Below are 20,784 nucleotides of genomic sequence, written 5' to 3'. Positions count from 1 at the left end.
CATAATTTTTTTAAATTTACTGCAATCTTATATTTCTCTGTTTGTAATTTAAAACATCCGCGTTCCTTTTCAGGTTATCATTTGCTACAATAGGATCTTGGATTTGAAAAAGAAACAACATAACGATTGTGAAGTGCTCAGAATCCTCGTTGATGCCATTCAGAAGAACATTCCAGACTGCAACGGAGTGTCTGCAAGCAGATTGCAAGCCAAAGCTGAACATCTTTTTAAACGACTCCGTGAGGTAATCGTCAATTTTTAATTAAAAATTATATTGATCAAACTCACTAAATAAGAATACATTTTGAAGTAACTGTCGCCATGTTTCTGCCATTCATCGAATTGATACCATGAACTCATTGAACTGATTAAATAAATTGAAACTCCAGTTATGTCAAATCATAATTCAAGTATTTTGAATAAAAAAATTAATTATCATAATTACCATATTTTGGGCGACTGCATCAGCATGACAACGTCGAGGCGATACAGCTGCTAGACAATGGAGGGTTGGAGCAGAGGCTCAAAAGGAGGAAACCGTTTGAACTAGTGTAGTGCTTGTTCAATTAGTGTCCAATGAAAGATCAGAGCAATGATTGAGTGAATTTAGCTTCTAGTACAGTTATCGTAGTTCAGTCTAGTAGTTAAAGAACAGGCAATAAGTGTACCATTTAATAATATCAGTAAGAATTTCTAATGAGATATTCGCTGTTTAATTGTTCAAGTAGTATGTTAGGATGGAAAAAATTATCTCATCTAGTCTCTTGACTAGATGGCTATAGTATTGAATATAAAAATACCTTATACTTGTAATTGTTTGAAAGTCCAGGTTTCAAAAAACATGTATTGCATGTAATTTGTGTTTTCTCATTCTTTGCCAGTTTTTCTTTCTAGAATTTCAAAATGATTAATACTGATCTAATCCACGTTACCAGAGTGCCTGAGAACCTGACTGTGAATTTGGTTAGCGAATTTTCTACTGAATATTTCTCTGTTCATCTGAAGGTGCATACAGACTTCAGCACCACGAAAATGCGCATTTCGCTTTTCATCAGCTGTTTATATAATGTTTCTGTACAAATACATATATAATGAAATGCGCGTGTTCGTGGCACTCAAGTCTGTACGCACCTTAAGACTTGTTTAGAATATTTTATAAATCCTCAGATCTGCAGAGATTTTATGTTGAAACTATTTGTATAAGTTAGTTTTTGGTGAAATGCTGAAATTAATATTGAATTATTATCCTCTCTTAATAATTATTATCCTGTCAATAATTATTATTATTAATTAATATTAATTATTATTCTGTTGTATCCTTGGTTTTTTTTAATAATAAATTAACTCTTGGATTCATTAATAATTATAACACTATTAATTACTCTCATAATAACTTCGAATTGAACATAGTAATATGAATCGTCTGACTCCCTCCGTAAGTCAGGTTAATTATTATTATATATATATTTGATATTTAATTATAATCCTCTCCCTATCATTTTGATAATGTACTTATTGTATAAATGAATAAAGAATATTATATTATTCAAAAATTCACCTCCTCATAGAGATTAGAAGTTTTAATTTAAATATAAATTAATTGTCTGTTTGAATTTCAATTTACAGAACCAAGATAGCACGGAAATCTTCAAGCTGTACGCTCGATTGTTAAGTAAGAACAGCAAAAATAAAAATGGAGTGAAATGCAACATCGGTGATGAAACCTCGGTTGTAGATTGCTTGAAAAATGCTCTCAGAGTTGAACTGCAGACTAGATGGGTTTCATCGCCTGAGTCGTGCATATCAGTCATCAATCTGGCCCACGAATTGACCAATGGTTGGTATTACTAGACTACTTCATTTCAGCTTCTAGCTTCAATTTAACGCAGGCATTTACCACACGCCACGTCTGTATGAATTGGTGAGTCTAAAAAGGTGCCTACAGATATACGCGCCACGAACACGCTCTGATCATGAACATTACGCGAGAGGTTCGCAAGATGATCGCGCGCTTGTCTTATTGTTGACTTCAATACGCTACACCAATAAACTAACCTCAAAAATGTGAAATGTTCAACCAGCTGATCGGGTGACAAAAATGAATAAAACTAGTCTGGAAGCTGTAGTGTGAGTAGTTTTTGAGAAAAAAGTTGAAATATGCAAAAAATCTAAGTAGAAAAACACAGACTTCTACGTTTGATGCCCAATAACTTTCTTTAATGACCAGTAAACAAATAATTTTTCGCAATAAAAATTGTAGAGAATTTAATTCTGAAAAGAATTATGTAAGCTGTGTAAACTAAATTTAAATAAAAGTTGAATAAAATGTATTCTTATGTAGTACATTACACCACAAAAATTTGCTGTTTTATGAGGAGAGAACTAATAACTCATAGGTTGTAGCTGATTGCAAATAAAACATGGATTTAATAACAGCTGTTCCAAAACAGCTGATTTATTATGTTTTAAATAAGAAAATATTTAAAAGAAATTATCAGCTGAAAATTATTTTCAGAAATATTTTAGCTCACTGTTGAACAAAAAAAAAACAAACTGTAAGTTAGGCCTACTGTAACCGCGCTGTGTTTTTTGTTTAATCTATTAACCAGTTATTTGTAACCATTCCACTTTGCTTTTGTGTTAAGTGTTAACTTTTAAAAAAATGGCAGGTAATCTTAGACATTATTCATACTCCGAATTAGCTGACATGCATTTAATGCATTATGGAATGGGACACTACTGTAATAGTACTGAAGCAAGACGTTTGTGTCAAGAGAACTTTCATATTGAGTATGTCCAAGTTCAAGGTTTTTTGCCACTATCCATCAAAGTCTGTCTGAAACAGATTCTTTGATATCCAAAGAGCACATTCATGCAGGCAGATCCCGATCTACTATGACTGTTGAGTTAGAAGAACAAGTTCTTAATGAAATTTATGAACATCTAGAGAAGAGCACAAGAGAATTGTCAGTGCAGTTTAATGTCAATCAATCTATTATTTGGAGGATACTAAAATAGCAACAATCACATCCATACCACTTCCAGAAAGTTCATACTCTATTGCCACGAGACTGTATTCCCTGTGCTGGTATTTGCCGATTGTTTTTAGTAAAACTTGTTTACCCAAACTTTTTAACAACCGTTTTATTTACCGACGAGGCACACTACAAGAACAGCTATCGTTAACGTTCACAACCAACATTTTGGGCAGCTGAGAATCCTCGTTGATGCCATTCAGAAGAACATTCCAGACTGCAACGGAGTGTCTGCAAGCAGATTGCAAGCCAAAGCTGAACATCTTTTTAAACGACTCAGTGAGGTAATCGTCAATTTTCGTTAAAAAATTATATTGATCAAATTCACTAAATAAGAGTACATTTTTCTACTAACCATTCTGAAGTAACTTATCTGTCGCCATGTTTCTGTCATTCATTCAACGAACTGATACCATGAAATCATTGAACTGATTAAATAAATTGAAACTCCAGTTATGTCAAATCATAATTCAAGTATTTTGAATAAAAAAAATTAATTATCATAATTACCATATTTTGGGCGACTGCATCAGCATGACAACGTCGAGGCGATACAGCTGCTAGACAATGGAGGGTTGGAGCAGAGGCTCAAAAGGAGGAAACCGTTTGAACTAGTGTAGTGCTTGTTCAATTAGTGTCCAATGAAAGAGCAGAGCAATGATTGAGTGAATTTAGCTTCTAGTACAGTTATCGTAGTTCAGTCTAGTAGTTATAGAACAGGCAATAAGTGTACCATTTAATTTAATAAACAATATCAGTAAGAATTTCTAATGAGATATTCGCTGTTTAATTGTTCAAGTAGTATGTTAGGATGGAAAAAATTATCTCATCTAGTCTCTTGACTAGATGGCTATAGTATTGAATATAAAAATACCTTATACTTGTAATTGTTTGAAAGTCCAGGTTTCAAAAAACATGTATTGCATATTATAAAGTAATTTGCGTTTTCTCATTCTTTGCCAGTTTTCTTTCTAGAATTTCAAAATGATTAATACTGATCTAATCCACGTTACCAGAGTGCCTGAGAACCTGACTATGAATTTGGTTAGCGAATTTTCTACTGAATATTTCTCTGTTCATCTGAAGGTGCTTACAGACTTCAGCATCACGAAAATGCGCATTTCGCTTTTCATCAGCTGTTTATATAATGTTTCTGTACAAATACATATATAATGAAATGCGCGTGTTCGCAGCACTCAAGTCTATACGCACCTTAAGACTTGTTTAGAATATTTTATAAATCCTCAGATCTGCAGAGATTTTATGTTGAAACTATTTGTATAAGTTAGTTTTTGGTGAAATGCTGAATTAATATTGAATTATTATCCTCTCTTAATAATTATTATCCTGTCAATAATTATTATTATTAATTAATATTAATTATTATTCTGTTGTATCCTTGGTTTTTTTAATAATAAATTAACTCATGGGTTCATTAATAATTATAACACTATTAATTACTCGCATAATAACTTCGTATTGAACATACTAGTATGAATCGTCTGACTCCCTCCGTAAGTCAGGTTAATTATTAATTATATTATATAATTAATATTTAATTATAATCCTCTCCCTATCATTTTGATAATGTACTTATTGTATAAATGAATAAAGAATAAATAATAATATTATATTATTCAAAAATTTTCCTCCTCATAGAGATTAGAAGTTTTAATTTAAATATAAATTATTGTCTGTTTGAATTTCAATTTACAGAACCAAGACAGCACGGAAATCTTCAAGCTGTACGCTCGATTGTTAAGTAAGAACAGCAAAAATAAAAATGGAGTGAAATGCAACATCGGTGATGAAACCTCGGTTGTAGATTGCTTGAAAAATGCTCTCAGAGTTGAACTGCAGACTAGATGGGTTTCATCGCCTGAGTCGTGCATATCAGTCATCAATCTGGCCCACGAATTGACCAATGGTTGGTATTACTAGACTACTTCATTTCAGCTTCTAGCTTCAATTTAACGCAGGCATTTACCACACGCCACGTCTGTATGAATTGGTGAGTCTAAAAAGGTGCCTACAGATATACGCGCCACGAACACGCTCTGATCATGAACATTACGCGAGAGGTTCGCAAGATGATCGCGCGCTTGTCTTATTGTTGACTTCAATACGCTACACCAATAAACTAACCTCAAAAATGTGAAATGTTCAACCCAGCTGATCGGGTGACAAAACTAAATAAAATATTCTGACCAGGATTGCTGGGTAGCCTAATAGAACATTATGTTTCTACTAGTAGTTCTGTGAACAGTTGACCTCGCGCTCAGTAAGTTACATTGACCTGTTGTTATGTTTTCTCAAAAATCAATAAATAATTTATCAATTTAAAATGTCTAGAAAAAATCCTAAATAAACATAGAGCTTTCTGTCCTATCGTACCGTGACGTATCGTCCCGGAATGTGAGTGTGAGCGCTGTTATCAGGTCTGGCTGCCGTCGATACGCGAATCCAATCAACCTATCAGAGAACATTCTGTGTTGTCGTGTTGGCGAAAAGTCGGTGTGTTGAAATTAACAAAATAAACTACCATAATGCTGATTTCCTACAAACTTCATTTCTAACTTTTCATGATTTTAGAAATCAATTCCTTTTCAATAATATTTGTTGCAATTTTAATCATCAGATTAAAAAAGAAAAATTTAAAAAAATTATTTCTATCAATAACTCCAAACTAGAATCATGGCCTCAGCTTATGGAAAGACAAAATTAGTAGACAACTGTCTACTAACTTTGATGGAAAGATACATTTTCAAGATGTTCGATGTTTTTGAACGGGTAGTATTATAGTCCACTAGACAGCTGATTTATGATGAATAATTCTATAGTCTGATTTTTACGGTAATATTGGTGTTCGAAGGAAACTCCTTTTCCTTTTGTATTATCCTTAAAATGCAAAATTTTTAAAAACCTTATGTATACGTCGACGCGAAATTCAAAAACGAACATACCTGTCAATTTTATGAAAATCTATTGTGCGTTTCGCTGTAAATACATAAATATAAACATAAAGAGAAATGCCAAACCTCGACTTGAATCTTAGACCTCACTTCGTTCGGTCAATAATAAATTGATAATTAGTATTATGTTTATTGCATTTATGTTGATGTTTTATTACAAAAGTTATGTCTGTCAATGTTTCAAAAGGTGAAGGCTTGGCTGAGAGTTCGGTTTTTTTCTTTTAAATGCTAATATGCTGGTATTATTGAACATACTTTTATAATCTTATATTTTACAATTTTTCTAATAATAAATTCAATTATTTATTTTGATAATCTCATATTTTAACACAGATATCTTAACTGATCCAACAAAAACGTCAACTGCGCATGCTCAGCTATTGGTTAGAAGTTGCCAAGCTCGCGCTCTGTTCGCGTTATATTCTTGAGCGACCTGCGATCATCTTGCGAACTGTTCGCGTAACGTTCGTTTGCGGAGTAGAGTGTAAGTCTGTACGCACCTTAATAAGCAAATTAAGAACTTATGTCCCGCGACTCGCTTGAACACTTGGCGGCCCCCTAGTGGCCTAAGGCTGGCCACTAACTGTAGGGTATGAACATCACAATCATGCACACACACACACACATGTTCATCATGCATGTTTTGTCATCAGCGACAGGCTTATAACATAAACAACCAATAACAATAGATAAATCACTGAAAAATTACAATGATAGACATTTTAATGATAGAAAGATACTGTGGCTTGGTGCAAAAACAACCAATGTCAATTTTTTTTTAAAAATGAGTTTAATACATCACTAATATCGATTATTTTCAGTTCCAGAAGTGCCAATGTCCTATCTCAAAAGTTATGAAATTTATACTGCTAATGCCATGATTTAGTGACTAAATTATAAATAACTGTTATTCCACTCTCAGAGTGCGAAAAATATTACCAATGAAGACATATGTTTTTAGATTGTCATTCATACTCCGTGCCAGAACTACCAATGTCGACTTCTGCACTTCTAGCACTCGTATTTCCGTATTGAAATGCCGTAGTTCGAAAATACAAGGTGAACTTTCAAGCTGATTTGTGAGTAAGTTGATATTTCGACATAGGTACTTCTTGCACCAAGCCACAATATTACCTCAAATAGAGCAGCGAAGAAAGAATGAACAAAAAAAATTAGAGATAGAAAGCCGTAACCTTAAAATATTTTACTCGAAGCCTTCTGCTGTGATGAATGACACAACAATGAATGATGACATGTGCATCATGCATGTCCTACCGTTAGAGGCCATCATATTGTAACTTATTTATTCAGTCATGCACAATCATGCAATACGAGCCTTATTCAAATCAAATCTTCTCTGGTCACATACATAGGTAGAGGCTGGAACACACGCTCTATATTGAGGTCCGCGTTAAAATGGCCTTATTCGATTAACATTAATGTTGCTATCCTTGCCTATCATTCAGCAAAGCATATAGCGCTATCCTTTTCTAACTCTGCAATGTTTTGCCAGATCGTCTTTCAACAATATAGAATGAAATAAAAATTCTCAAGTACCATTTTTTACATGTTGTGTTGTGAATTAATAAATAAAACATTTCTAAAGGGTAGCCTACTTGAGAATTTTTATTATGCTCATATTACATCTCTCGGCTTCGGATCCTATTATGTGAAAAACATACAAATGTCTTATTATTTCCTAGACAAATGCCAATTTTCAATAGTATAGATCAGAGTTTTTCATGGCATTTTTATTGTTTCAGTTTGTCTCAGCGATTCACATAAGGACAATCTTCCACTGAGTAAAAAGAAAGACAATCTATCATCTACTAAGTTTTCATTGAAAGGTGTAATATCAAGGATCAAGGTGAGTTCATACAGGGCCTTATTTATAAAAGATTCATACAAACCAAGTTCGCTCTAGTTGTATAGCAACAACTGGACTATCATTAGCTCCTGCTATTGGTTTCTAGGCAAACCAATAGTACATCAGCTAAAAGACGATATAATTTTTAAATTTAGATTTAATTTATTCTTATTTTCAATGAAGCACACATCGGAAGAGGAAAACCAAGAATACATTTTACTATTTCTCTCCCAAATTTAGGTAAATTAATAAGTCTAAAATGAGGTTATGTATTCTAGATTTCCGCAAAATTTTCAGTTCAAAAATATTTATATAAACCATTATTTTGAATTTAGGGGTTTCCAAATACCAAATTTTAATTGAATATTAGTCTAATTATTCATTCATCAACATTTTGATGCGAACGTAGTGACCAGATTATTTTTTAACTATTTTTTATTAAATACTAATAAAAAAAGCTCATATAAGCCTGGTTTCATTAGTAGAGTTAGTTGTGGAGTTCCCTAGGCATGTATTTTAACTACCTATCTTGTAAACTCTCCCAATGAAAACGTTAATGGTAGAGTACTAGGTTTTAGTAGAGTAGAGTGGGATAGTACTCTACCACTTGCCTACCCCCACCACCGCTACTCACTATACTCTACCACTACTATGCTAATGAAAAGTCTCGAGCTAGTAAGAGTCGTAGAGTAGAGTTGACATTAAGGTTAGTTCTGTTCACTAGACAACACACTTTAACCTTATTCTCAATTGTAGTGGAAATAGTTACTCGACCAAGTAAGTAGAGTAGAGTTAGCTCGGTAGAGTTAGTATGCCAGTTACTCGACCACTAACTCTACTAGTGAAAACCAGGCTATAGAGCCGTTAATTTTTGTTTGGTAAAAAGCCCATTCAATTCGGTTACAACAATTTATTATTAAGCAGGATTGCCAACATATCAATATCAGTGTCCGAATCCGGTTTAGTGAAAATATTCTTCGTATGATTAATAATGGGACTATTCATACTTGCTCGGCAGGGTTGAGTGGTTATGGTCCCATTAGAACTTATGGGAAGAATATTTTCACTCGGAATACTGATTTGTGGGATCCAGCTTTACGTGACCTTTTACAGGCTGTCATTAGTTTTCCATAAGTCTTCCAATATACAGAGTTTCTGGACTCCCAACCAATATTCCAGGGCATTGTTCCTGGGTACCAAACATATCTGAATATCATTTTCAAACTGTCCGAACGTCCTAGTCACTCACACAGCCACCATTTTGTTTCTCTCACTCACCATTTTCGCTGAACATACGGAAGTGAAACTTGGAAAAAACATTTATGACAACCTATAGAGCTATAAAAAAATTATGACAATTTTTCAAGTTCATAAAAAAATGGCGGCGGCTTAAACGGCTATTTATTGAATAACCAAACAACCGTTGATTTCGCAAAAAAACTTGAACCGTGTCCACACTGATCAAATGTTCGACATACATGTTTCTTGAGGGGCTCAGGGACAAACATTTTAAAAAGGTTGGACAATCATTGTTTGTCAAACAAAAAATTACTGTTTTTCCAAGCATTTTCAGTGTTTGAGGTAAAACATAAAAACCTGTTCTCCCCACTTACAAATATTTTGTTTTGTGACGCGTCCACACTGGCCACAGGCAAACATTGTTTGTCAAGCATGATAAAATTTGCCCAAACTGTTTCAACAAACATATTTGTCGAACATTTTTTCAGTATGGACATGGCTTTACAAAAATACCTTTTTTTATTGAATTTAATTATAAATCGATTGACACCTCATTTCTCATAATATATCAGTTCAACCTTAAAAAATGAGTTGTCAATCGATTTGTAATTAAATTTATTAAAAAAGTTATTCTAGTCAGTTTTTTCTAAAATCAACGGTATTTTGTTGATTTAAGAAATACACTTTAAACGGCCACTATTTAGTTTTATCAATTGAAAAAATTGTCATAATTTTTTATAGCTCTGTCTAGTTGTCATAAATGTTTGTGCAATGTTCCACTTCCGTATGTTCAGCCATTATGTAGAAAAAATGATAAGTGAAAAAAAATAGCGGCTGTATGAGTAACTCAGAATTTTCAGACATTTTAAAAGTTATATTTAAATATGTTTTGTACCCAGGAAGAATGCCCTAGAATATTGGTAGGGAGTTATACATCCTGTTTTATGATTCATTATTATCTACATAATTACTTATTTTATTTTTACTTCAAACTTATGATTAATTTTATTATTGTTTCAGAGAGAGCACTCAGATCTTGCCACAGGAGAAATTGTTGAATCACTGGCAGAGCATACCAGCAGCTTACAGAATCGTGTAATAGAGATTGATCAACGATTATCAGAGATGAATAAAACATGAATTCTATGAAATATTTATTCTATTCATTGTTTCACTCAACGTCAACTGTTTCAATAACAGAGCACATATTACATTCTGGCTCTAGGAACAGGAAAGAGAAAAATCAGCTGAAATTGCACTTTTGAATATTTGCTTCACTGATTCGTCCTCAAGTAGATCACTATCGATCAGCTCTTTCAACAGTTTCATAATCTGAAAACAAACATCAATCTGATGAGAACACAATAACAGGATGGAAGATTCTTTCAACATGATTATCTATCTATAATCTATAAGGTAATAAAGACAAGAATTTGCTTATACATGTACGGAATAGGAAATAAACCAATGAAGCATCATCACGTCTGAAATGATTAATCAAGAATTTTACATGAAGATTCTCAATTTAACATAACAAGGATGGTTATAGGCCAATTTTGAGTTCTTCAATATTTCAGTGTGTCATGTTTTTCAGTTTGGCAAGTTTACAATTCGTCAGGTATTTAGTACGTGAAGTTTTCAGTTTGTCAAGTTTTCATTTCCTCAAGTTTCCAGATTGTGATACTTTGCTCCATTGGGCATTTATCTATCTACCTATACTATTATGAAGAAGAGAATTTGCTTATATATGTTCGGATAGGAAATGCACGAATGACGCATCATCGTGTCTCAACTAAATAACTGATTAACTTGAAATTTTACATAAAGATTATGAATTTACCGAGGATAATAATTAATATAAGTTAATATCAAATAAGTTTTAATATAATCATTTATGAGTTTTAATAATATTAAAACAAATTAATTGAAATTGTGATAGCGCAATTGTTCAATTCAATTCGATTTCTTTATTCCTAAACACTACAAAGTAAAATAGAATAATCATGGAATAATTATTTGCCCGCATGGACTGCTGATCCGCGGGGAAAGAGTACCCAATCTATACAGGTAACAATAGTGTGAAAACTACAATCAATAACTTATATTAATTCAAAATATAATATATTTATATAATATAACGTATATATTAATATGACGTATTAATATATAACTAATATGACGTACTCCTCTGAATATGATTCATGAGTTGTAAAATCGCTTCCCTGTGGTTCGGAAATTCAATATTGTCCAAATTCAATATTTTCTAAATTTGGCTTAGTGGTTTTGTGTTTTGTTTCGGTTTTGTATATGTTTGGACTTTTTAACATCAAAATGAACTTTATTCCGAAGTGAAAAGTGTAAATTAAAGTATTGTGCTCACTATAACCTTAGTGTCCGATTTCCCATAAGGGAACTTTGGACTATATACGGCGAGGTGGAACTACCCTTGGGTCTCCCCACCATTCAAAGCCATACGCTGATAATAATATTAATTCAAGTTTAGCCTATAAAAAATATGTTAAATAGTCAGAATATATTAACGACGATTTACATAGCACAAGTACCCGACTCAGAATTGAAATCTGAACTAACGATTTAACAACATTAAATAGAAAGTAGAATCTAAAAGCAGAAGATAAATAATAATAATAATTATAATAAATAAAAGAAACTCAGGTGAGGCATGAAGGGCTTGAAACACAATCACAATCACAATCCAGTGAGGTTTGTGGATGATATGTGCCAATTGCTTTGTGTCACCTATATGTCGATTCCAGCAGCGCCGCGGCGGCCGCCCGGCCGATTGAGCGGAGCCAATAACCTATTCTTTTTACTTTCCTTGCCCTATTACCATAGGTGAGGAAAGTATTGCTTTCCAAAAAAAATTAAGGTACCCTAACTTCAAGTTTTCTATACGTTTCAAGGCCCCCTGAGTCCAAAAACATGATTTTTGGGTGTTGGTCTGTGTGTGTGTGTCTGTGAACACGATAACTCCATTCCTAAATAACCGATTGACTTGAAATTTTAAACTTAAGGTCCTTATACCATGAGGATCCGACAATAAGAAATTCAATAAAATTCAATTCAAAATGGCGGATAATTACTAACAACCATGTTTTTCTCGAAAACGGCTCTAACGATTTTCTTCAAATTTATACCATGGATAGCTATTCATAAGCCCTCTCAACTGGCATGAGTCTCATTTCTGGGAAAATATCAGGAGCTACGTAATATTCTGAGAAAAATGGCGGATAATGACTAAAAAACCATGTTTTTCACGGTTTTCTCGAAAACGGCTCTAACGATTTTCTTCAAATGTATACTATGGATAGCATTCATAAGCCCTATCAACTGACATGAGTCTCATTTCTGAGAAAATTGCAGGAGCTCCGTAATATTCTTGAGAAAAATGGCGGATAATGACTAAAAAACCATGTTTTTCACGGTTTTCTCGAAAACGGCTCTAACGATTTTCTTCAAATTTATACCATGGATAGCTATTCATAAGCCCTCTCAACTGGCATGAGTCTCATTTCTGGGAAAATATCAGGAGCTACGTAATATTCTTGAGAAAAATGGCGGATAATGACTAAAAAACCATGTTTTTCACGGTTTTCTCGAAAACGGCTCTAACGATTTTCTTCAAATGTATACTATGGATAGCATTCATAAGCCCTATCAACTGACATGAGTCTCATTTCTGAGAAAATTGCAGGAGCTCCGTAATATTCTTGAGAAAAATGACAGTTACCGTACTAAAAAACATGTTTTTTACGATTTTCTCAAAAACGGCTCTAACGATTTTTTTCAAATTCATACCCTGTATAGTTATTTATCAGCTCTATCAACTGGCATGAGTCTTTTTCCTGGGAAACTAATGGGGGTCCACCCCATCCTTGAGAAATGGACTTTGTAACCTCCTTCTCGTGCATGAGGTAGGTAGGTAGAGCAGTTTTAAAAGGAACACAGTCATAGTCAAGATATTTCATCTGTACAGCTGTTTTGACGACTTTTAAAAAAATAATCGAATTTCACAATTTACACAAAGGAAAAAGTACTCTGAAAACAATAATTTATTGTTTATATATACAATTATATATCTGAATATAATTATTATATATACACATATACAGTAGTCTGATCGTAGTTGCAAATATGTTGCCGCCAATCGTATTATGTTATTCCCCTAAATTATTCTCGTTTGAGAATGAGGCTTACAGTTCAATGAGCAAGGAAAGTTGTGTGAGTGTACCACAACAGATTTTTTTGTAGGCGACAGCACCAAGTTCTTCTGCATCTATGATTGTTTGTGGGAGGTTTCGATAAATCAAATGGGCAAGTAGAAAGGGGTTACTGTTCAGTGACGTTAAGGTAGATCTGGGAAAGTTATATGTTATCTGTTGTGTTTACGCAACTAGAAGCTCAACCAAACAGAGCTCTTTCATCAATTCGTCATATCAATATACAGACTACAGATAGCATCTAGACAGTTCAACTGAAGGAAACTTTTGTCGCGTAACCGAGTGCAAAAATTTCCCTGCGGGAGAAAGCATGGTACCGCGATGCAATCAAAATTACCCTCCGTCTCCTCGACTTGATCTATCCTATGTCGAAAAACGCGAAATTCGACAGCTTCTTTGGCCAGATTTCATCCACGGTTATTAAAAGTGGTAATTTTTAGTTTTATGCAAGAATAAGCATTACTTGTGTTACTAAAATAATACTTTACTCACTATAATTACCACAATATTACAGAATGTTCCAGAGAGATAAACAGATTCGACTATAGATACCAGTAGCATAGAATATATTATAATGTATTATGTGCAGGTAGTAGGTGGTTTTTGAATTGCATTAATTAAGTTAGTCATGTATTGTATTGTTGAAGGAGTTTCATAGGTTTTCTACTTCTATTCTATTACCTCTGCATAGTAATCATTGGTCTCTTTATGGCTAGTAAGTGTTTTTTAATTGCATTAATCTAGTTATATATTCAAATATTGTTGAAGGAGTTTCATGGTTTTCTACATCTATTCAATTACCTCTGTATAGTAATCATTGGTCTCTTCAAGGCGACATCCTTTCTTTGCACCACTTTGCATATCTTTGCCGCTTTGCTTGTCATTGAGTAGCTTCAGTGCTAACGGAAAGTAGAATTCCTCTGCTCCCTCCATGAGTTGAGCTGATATCACTGAGATTTCAGAAAAATGGAGCACTAGAGATATGAATAGTGAGCAGAGGAAATCCAGACACATCTAAAAAATAATTTTCAATTATTAGAGTTATGGTAGCACAAAGATGATAATATATAATATAATGATAATATTGTTTCATGCATTGGAACGGTTAAAAGATCAGTGATTGCATAGAAGTATTGAACAGAGCATTCTGGTGTTTGAAATTCCACTATGAAATCGCATAACGTGAAAAATGCACGTGAGAGCAAGATAAGAAGGAAAAACAGAATGTTACATTCGATAACATATTGTCATCAACTTAAAAATTCATAAGAAAACATCAATATTAAAAAAATAATGCTTGCCAATCAAATATTGTTATCTGAAATTCTTATAAAACATCAATATTGAAAAAACGAATGCTTGTCAATAAAATAGTTCTACCACAAGATTAGAATTTTGGAAAACAAACAGTAGTCTATATTGAAACGAACTCTTAATTTTTTCAATTTCCTTAATCTAAATATCTATAATGAGATACTCGTAATAAAGCTAATGGAGATGATAGCCAAGCATTGTTGCCACTCTTCCATTTCCATTGCCTTGTCACTACATAATATATAGTGTTGTGATTTAACTTATCTTGATAAATTTATTAATTTGTCTAGATAATTTGATGGAGTTGAAGGAAAAGATCGACTTACATTGTCATACCAGTTTTGCTTGCTATGAGCGATTTTTTTGAGTTCTTCGAGAGCCCATGTCCAGGCATTTTCGTGAGTCCGGTATTTAGTGAAAGCAGCTTTCAAGTCAGAAATAACCGGAACAGTCGACATAGCACTTGAAAAAACATACTCTATTAAATTTTAAAACTTTAACACAATGAATCACAAAGGATTGAATCACAAATTGATACTTTATTCCATAGAGTATCGTTCGGTTCAACCTGTAAAAATTCGAGTATTCATTAGTCCATATCAAATATATACATATTTTTTATTTGAATACAAATACTGCTTTCAATTGATTGACAGATCTACTGTTTTTAATCAAAATTGTCTGATCATATTGAGCCAGTATTAAATTGGAGTTCGTAGCGGAAGGTAGTGAAGCTGTGTAGTGTAGTGAGTAGAATAGTAGTGTCAGTAGTAGCAGTTTGTAGTAGTAGTAGCAATAGTAGTAGCAGTTTGTTATATTGTATAGTTTTTATTTGGAACAAACCGGGTGAACGATCGGATTTTCCGTAGTCGAGTTTTATGCAAGCAAAGCATAATAGGCCGAATCGGTCGATTGTGTGTAACCGCGTTCGCGAGTAAGTGTGTCACAAAAAATTAGTCATGCTTATCATATAAGATAATGACGGACAAAAAACTCAGACCATCTACATTCTTGGTACCAGAGTTCGAAGAAGAGGATGCAGATATGATTGTCAACCATGGGGGAAATATTTTTGATAGTTCACCAACGCAGAATTCTCCTGAAAAGTATTTCAAACCAATTGAAATCAACGGCAGAGCAGGTTCTTTACAATGTTTGGAAAGAGTCTGAACTGAAGTGGAAGAAAGCGGAAGAAGAGAACATCTCTCTCATTTAAAGAATAGAACATCTTGAAGCGGTTTTAGTTGATATTAATAAAGAAAAACCTATGGCTGCGTCGTCACATGTAAACTACGAAACTGATGGAGACAATTTGGCGGAAGAAACTGAGTGGATAAGAGTGCGGAATAAACGTTCAACTAAGAAGAGGAAACTCGCCAGTTCTCCACCAATAATCCGTGAAGAGGAGAAAAAGAAAGAAGTACAAATATCCAAGATAGCAGTTGAAGCCCAGTCAAAAAATTCTGAGAAGAGGAAGTCACCTCCCTCGCACCAGTTATCATAGAAAATTTCAAATCCTTACAAATCATGCAAAAAGAAATTTGTAAAATAGCAAGAAAAGGAACATTCGATTTCAAAGTGTTATTAGGGAACAAATTAAAGATAAATTTCACTGATGAAGAGGATTTCCGGAAATCTACGAAATGGTTTAATGAAGAAAAATACTCCTGGTTTTCATATGAGAATAAGCAGACCAGGCCAATAAGGGTGATGGCAAAAAAACTACACCACTCTTGTGAACCGGAAAACATTGTGGCTGATCTTAAGGGTAGGAGATTTAAGATTTTGAATGCTACCAATAAACTTAAATGGACGACAAAGGAGCCCCTGGATATGTTTGTATTGTCCTTTAGTCCAGAAGAAGAGATTAAGAAAATCTACGAAATAAGGCACATCATGGGGTGTAAAATTGAGATACAGGCATTGCTAACATCGAAGCTGATACCACAGTGTAAGAGGTGCCAATCCTATGGCCATACTCAGAAATACTGCAACCGGGAGCCAAGATGCGTGAAATGCGCTGGAAAACACAGTACCATTAGTTGCACAAATTCTAAGGAGAATGAGCCCAAATATGTTCATTGTGGTGGGAAGCACCCAGCCAACTATAGAGGAAGCAGTGTAGCAGTTGAACTACAAAAAATGAGAAATGATCGCAGTAAGCAGTTGAAAGTTGAACAAAATAGCAGAAATCAGGTCCCAAACAAAACTTCTACATTAGCAGTGGAACCCAGAAAAATTCTTCAGAGTAAGAAGTTCGACTATCAAATCTGGAAAAACATTTTCCGAGCCTACTTCTGGAAGGAAAAAAGAGGAGAAACCAAAAACCAATGGGAACATACATGCCGTATTAACTCACATTATCGAGAAGCTTGATAGACAGAAGTCCTTGATGACTGTTTTTGAGCAGAGACTGAAGAAAATACAGAACATCTACACTAGATCATCCGATACAAAATTAATAATGCTATGAGGATCATGACAATGGAATGCCAATGGGCTGCAACAGAGACAGAAGGAATTGTTGGCAATACTCCAAATTAGGAACATAGACAGATGCTTAATATCTGAGACTCATTTTACTAAGGAATCCTACATGAGACTCGGAGGCTATAAAGTTTACCACACCATACATCCTCAAATTACAGCGAAAGGAGGTAGTGCAATTATAAAAAGAGATAGCATAAAACATTTTGAAAACACATCTATACAAACAGAAGAGATGCAAATCACATCCATTTCAGTTGAGACTAAACTATACAAATTCACTCTAGCATCAATCTATAGCTCACCAAGGCATAGCATTACAAAAGAAATGTATAAGGCTATGATCAATCGTCTTGGTAGTAGATTTATTATTGGGGGTGATTTCAATGCCAAAAATACATATTGGGGCTCAAGATTAAACAATCCAAAAGGAAAAGAACTTCTTAGGGCAGTTCAAGAATGCAGGTGTGACACTATATCGTCAGGTAAACCTAAATATTGGCCAACAGACAGGAACAAAACACCAGACTTGATAGACTTTTTTGTGTTTAGAAACTCTGTATATAACAATATGAAAGTAGAAGAATGTGATGATTTAAGTTCAGATCACACCGCTGTTATATTGGAAGTGAGTGAAAAATTAGTAATGAAGAATGTCAGCTAAAACTAGTGAATGAAGGAACAGACTGGGAAAAATTTTAACATACCCTAGAGCAGAGAATAGACCTTAATGTACATATTAGGAATGAAGAAGAACTGGATTAGGAAGTCGAAAGATTCACACAAGATATTCAAGAGGTAGCTTGGGAAAGTACACCATGCACAGTCCAAATAAAAAGGCCAGAAGGAAGACATTACCCTCAAAGTGTATTGGATCTTTTCCATGAGAAGAGGCTAGCTAGGAACAAGTGGCAGAGAACAAGAAATCCACAAGACACGACCCATTTAAACCTTCTTGTTCAAAAAGTGAGAGATGGGATTAGAAACCACTCGGTTACAAGCGAATATCTCAGAAACCTGGGCAGTGACAAAAACTCTGATTATTCACTCTGGAAGGCAGTAAAGTATCTGAAGAAACCATCTGTACCAGCTACTCCTATTAGAGAAACAAATTGCGATTGGGCTAGAAATAACAACCAGAAAGCTAGGAGATTTGCTGAAATCTTGGAAGAGGTATATCAACCACATAAATCAACTGGAGAAGAGTGCGTTAATGAGGGTGAATTTTCAACAGAAATATGGGATATTCCAAAAGTTTTGTTGAATGAGCTGAAAGTTCTTAGAAATATAAATTACAACAAGGCTTCAGGATATGACCTTATTACTGGGGCAATGCTCAAAAAACTTCCGAACAAAGCCTTGAAAAAAATGAGGAACATCATCAGCTTCAAAACTGAGGTACATCCCAAATATATGGAAGGTTGCTGAAGTCATAATGATTCCAAAAACAGGAAAACCACCACACGAGGCTTCATCTTATAGACCAATATCTCTTTTACCGATTTTGTCAAAAATATTCGAGAAAGTGCTACTTAGGAGACTGCAGCCAATAATTGAAACAAGGAAGCTAGTTCCAGATCATCAATTTGGGTTTAGAAGTAAGCATTCAACTATCCAGCAGGTCCACAGGGTGACTGACATCATCGAGAAAGTTCTTGAGGAGAAAAAGTTCTGTGCTGCAGTCTTTATTGATGTAGCTCAGGCGTTTGATAAAGTATGGCATGAGGGTCTGAACAGAAAACTCCAGAAAATACTACCCATCCAGTATTCAACAACACATATTGAGATCCTACCTATCAAACAGGTACTTCAGGGTGAAACAAGAAGATAGCTACTCAAAGTTAACGAAAATTGAAGCAGGAGTGCCCCAAGGAAGTGTTTTGGGGCCCATTCTCTACCTTCTTTACAAAAATGATATTCCTGTACCAGAAGAAAATATCATCGCCACGTTTGCAGACGACACAACAGTCCTAGCTCCAGGAGACAGCAACTAGAAAAATTCAAGTAAGTCTCATAAAAATGGACCATAGACTGGAGAATAAAATTGAATGAAAAGAAGTCTGTGACCTTCGCAAATAGACCGCATGATTACATACCAGTCAGAATCAACAACCATGTGATTCCAAATGCAAACGAGGCAAAATATCTTGGCATTACTCTGGATGCCAAACTTCGGTGGAAAAGCCATGTTAAGAAAAAGAGGGATGAGCTCAACTACAAGTATAGTAGGATGTATTGGCTGATAGGAAGGAATTCAAGCTTATCAACCTACAATAAAATCCTACTCTACAAACATATACTGAGGCCTGTCTGGTTGTATGGTGCGCAACTGTGAGGCTGTACAGCAGAGAGCAATATTGGCATCATCCAACGATTCCAAAACAAGTTTCTGCGAAATGCTGTCAATGCTCCATACTTCATCAGGAACGCCGACCTTCAAAGAGACCTCCAGGTGGAGACAGTCAAGGAGATGATTGTAAAAACAGCAAGGACCTATGAGAGGCTCTACATGACCACCAAAATATTGAGGCAATCCAGCTTTTGGACAACTCAACATTGACGAGGAGATTGAAAAGGAAGAAATCAACAGATCTGGTGTAAACCTCCAGGAGTGCTTAGTGAAAGTGGAAAAAATAATACCTATATCAATTTAGTGCAGTGATCACGAATGAACTAATTTGAAACAAGGAGAAGCTATTACAAGTTTCTTTTCGTAAAATGACTTGAAGTATTAATTTAGGATAAAAAACTGATCGTTAGTCCAATTACTAGGACAGTTATTATTCAATAAAAAAAATATTGAGTGAATCCTAGAAAAGAAAGCTAAAATTTCTCATCAGTGAACAATACATCTGACAAGAAAATAAAAATTGTGAAGCCAATCGATATAATTCCTGACTATAATTAAGTTATAAGAGTGAAATTCAAACATAAAGGATCCATTTACATATTACAATTAACTTGAGAAACATATCATTATAGGCTACATAGTACAAACTCGCTAATCCAACAATCATGTTGGGTCCACGTTAATGGCAGTATTTGATAAACATTGGTGATGCTATCATCAAAAATATATATTTTCTTGACAATTAAAAAATATATTTTCATTTTTAACAAGAATGAACAGTTGATATTCATCAGATATACGGTATCAGCTACATTCTCTAGAAGGCAGTGGCAAGGTAGAGAATCGGCCTAATGAAAAGTTTTCTGTTCAAAATATAGTTTACAAAGGATACTGTTCGACCAGTCTCGTAAGAGATGGATTAGCAAGGTTAAACTACAAACTGAATCCTAGTCTGGTGCGAGACATTAAAGCAAGGTTTCAACTACATTCTGATAAGCGAGGATATAAAAATAAATTGGAATAATACTTTTGAAGCGAATACCTGCCATATTGACAATATAGTTTGACGGCGCAGAAATGCAAGCAATCGGGAGGTGTTAAATCCTTCAATTTGCCATGCAAAACCATGTTGTATACGAGTTTGTAGGCTTTCAACGGAAACTCGGCCTGGTATCTTCTAGCCAGGTCATTCACATAAAGTTCGGAAATTCCTGTGAAGCACTCTATTACATCGTTGAAAACCTAAATGTAAATCATAAAAATTAGTTAGCAGTCTACA

General features: G+C 34.3%; 2 protein-coding genes across 2 annotated transcripts in view; one reads left to right on the top strand and one right to left on the bottom strand.

The window, feature by feature from the left end:
* LOC111050085 (tetratricopeptide repeat protein 27-like) overlaps positions 1–10,591 on the top strand; it is a 34,560-nt gene extending 23,969 nt beyond the window's left edge. The window contains 4 exon segments of the mRNA XM_039422052.1: positions 74–244; positions 1,627–1,837; positions 7,771–7,874; positions 10,134–10,591. Of these exon segments, the coding sequence (XP_039277986.1) occupies positions 74–244; positions 1,627–1,837; positions 7,771–7,874; positions 10,134–10,253 (606 nt within the window). The 3' untranslated portion in view covers positions 10,254–10,591.
* LOC111050080 overlaps positions 10,255–20,784 on the bottom strand; it is a 43,563-nt gene continuing 33,033 nt past the window's right edge. The window contains exons 17-20 of the mRNA XM_039420249.1: positions 20,548–20,747; positions 14,995–15,130; positions 14,156–14,368; positions 10,255–10,445 (exon numbers count right to left, since the gene is read on the bottom strand). Coding sequence (XP_039276183.1) covers positions 10,335–10,445; positions 14,156–14,368; positions 14,995–15,130; positions 20,548–20,747 — 660 coding nt within the window. The 3' untranslated portion in view covers positions 10,255–10,334. The remainder of the gene's footprint in view (positions 10,446–14,155; positions 14,369–14,994; positions 15,131–20,547; positions 20,748–20,784) is intronic.

The sequence above is a fragment of the Nilaparvata lugens genome, chromosome 2 (genome assembly GCF_014356525.2).
Source record: "Nilaparvata lugens isolate BPH chromosome 2, ASM1435652v1, whole genome shotgun sequence".
In the NCBI taxonomy this organism is placed as follows: Eukaryota; Metazoa; Arthropoda; class Insecta; order Hemiptera; family Delphacidae; genus Nilaparvata; species Nilaparvata lugens.
The sequence above is the reverse complement of the archived record's forward strand: the minus strand, read 5'-3'. Positions and strand labels throughout refer to the sequence as shown.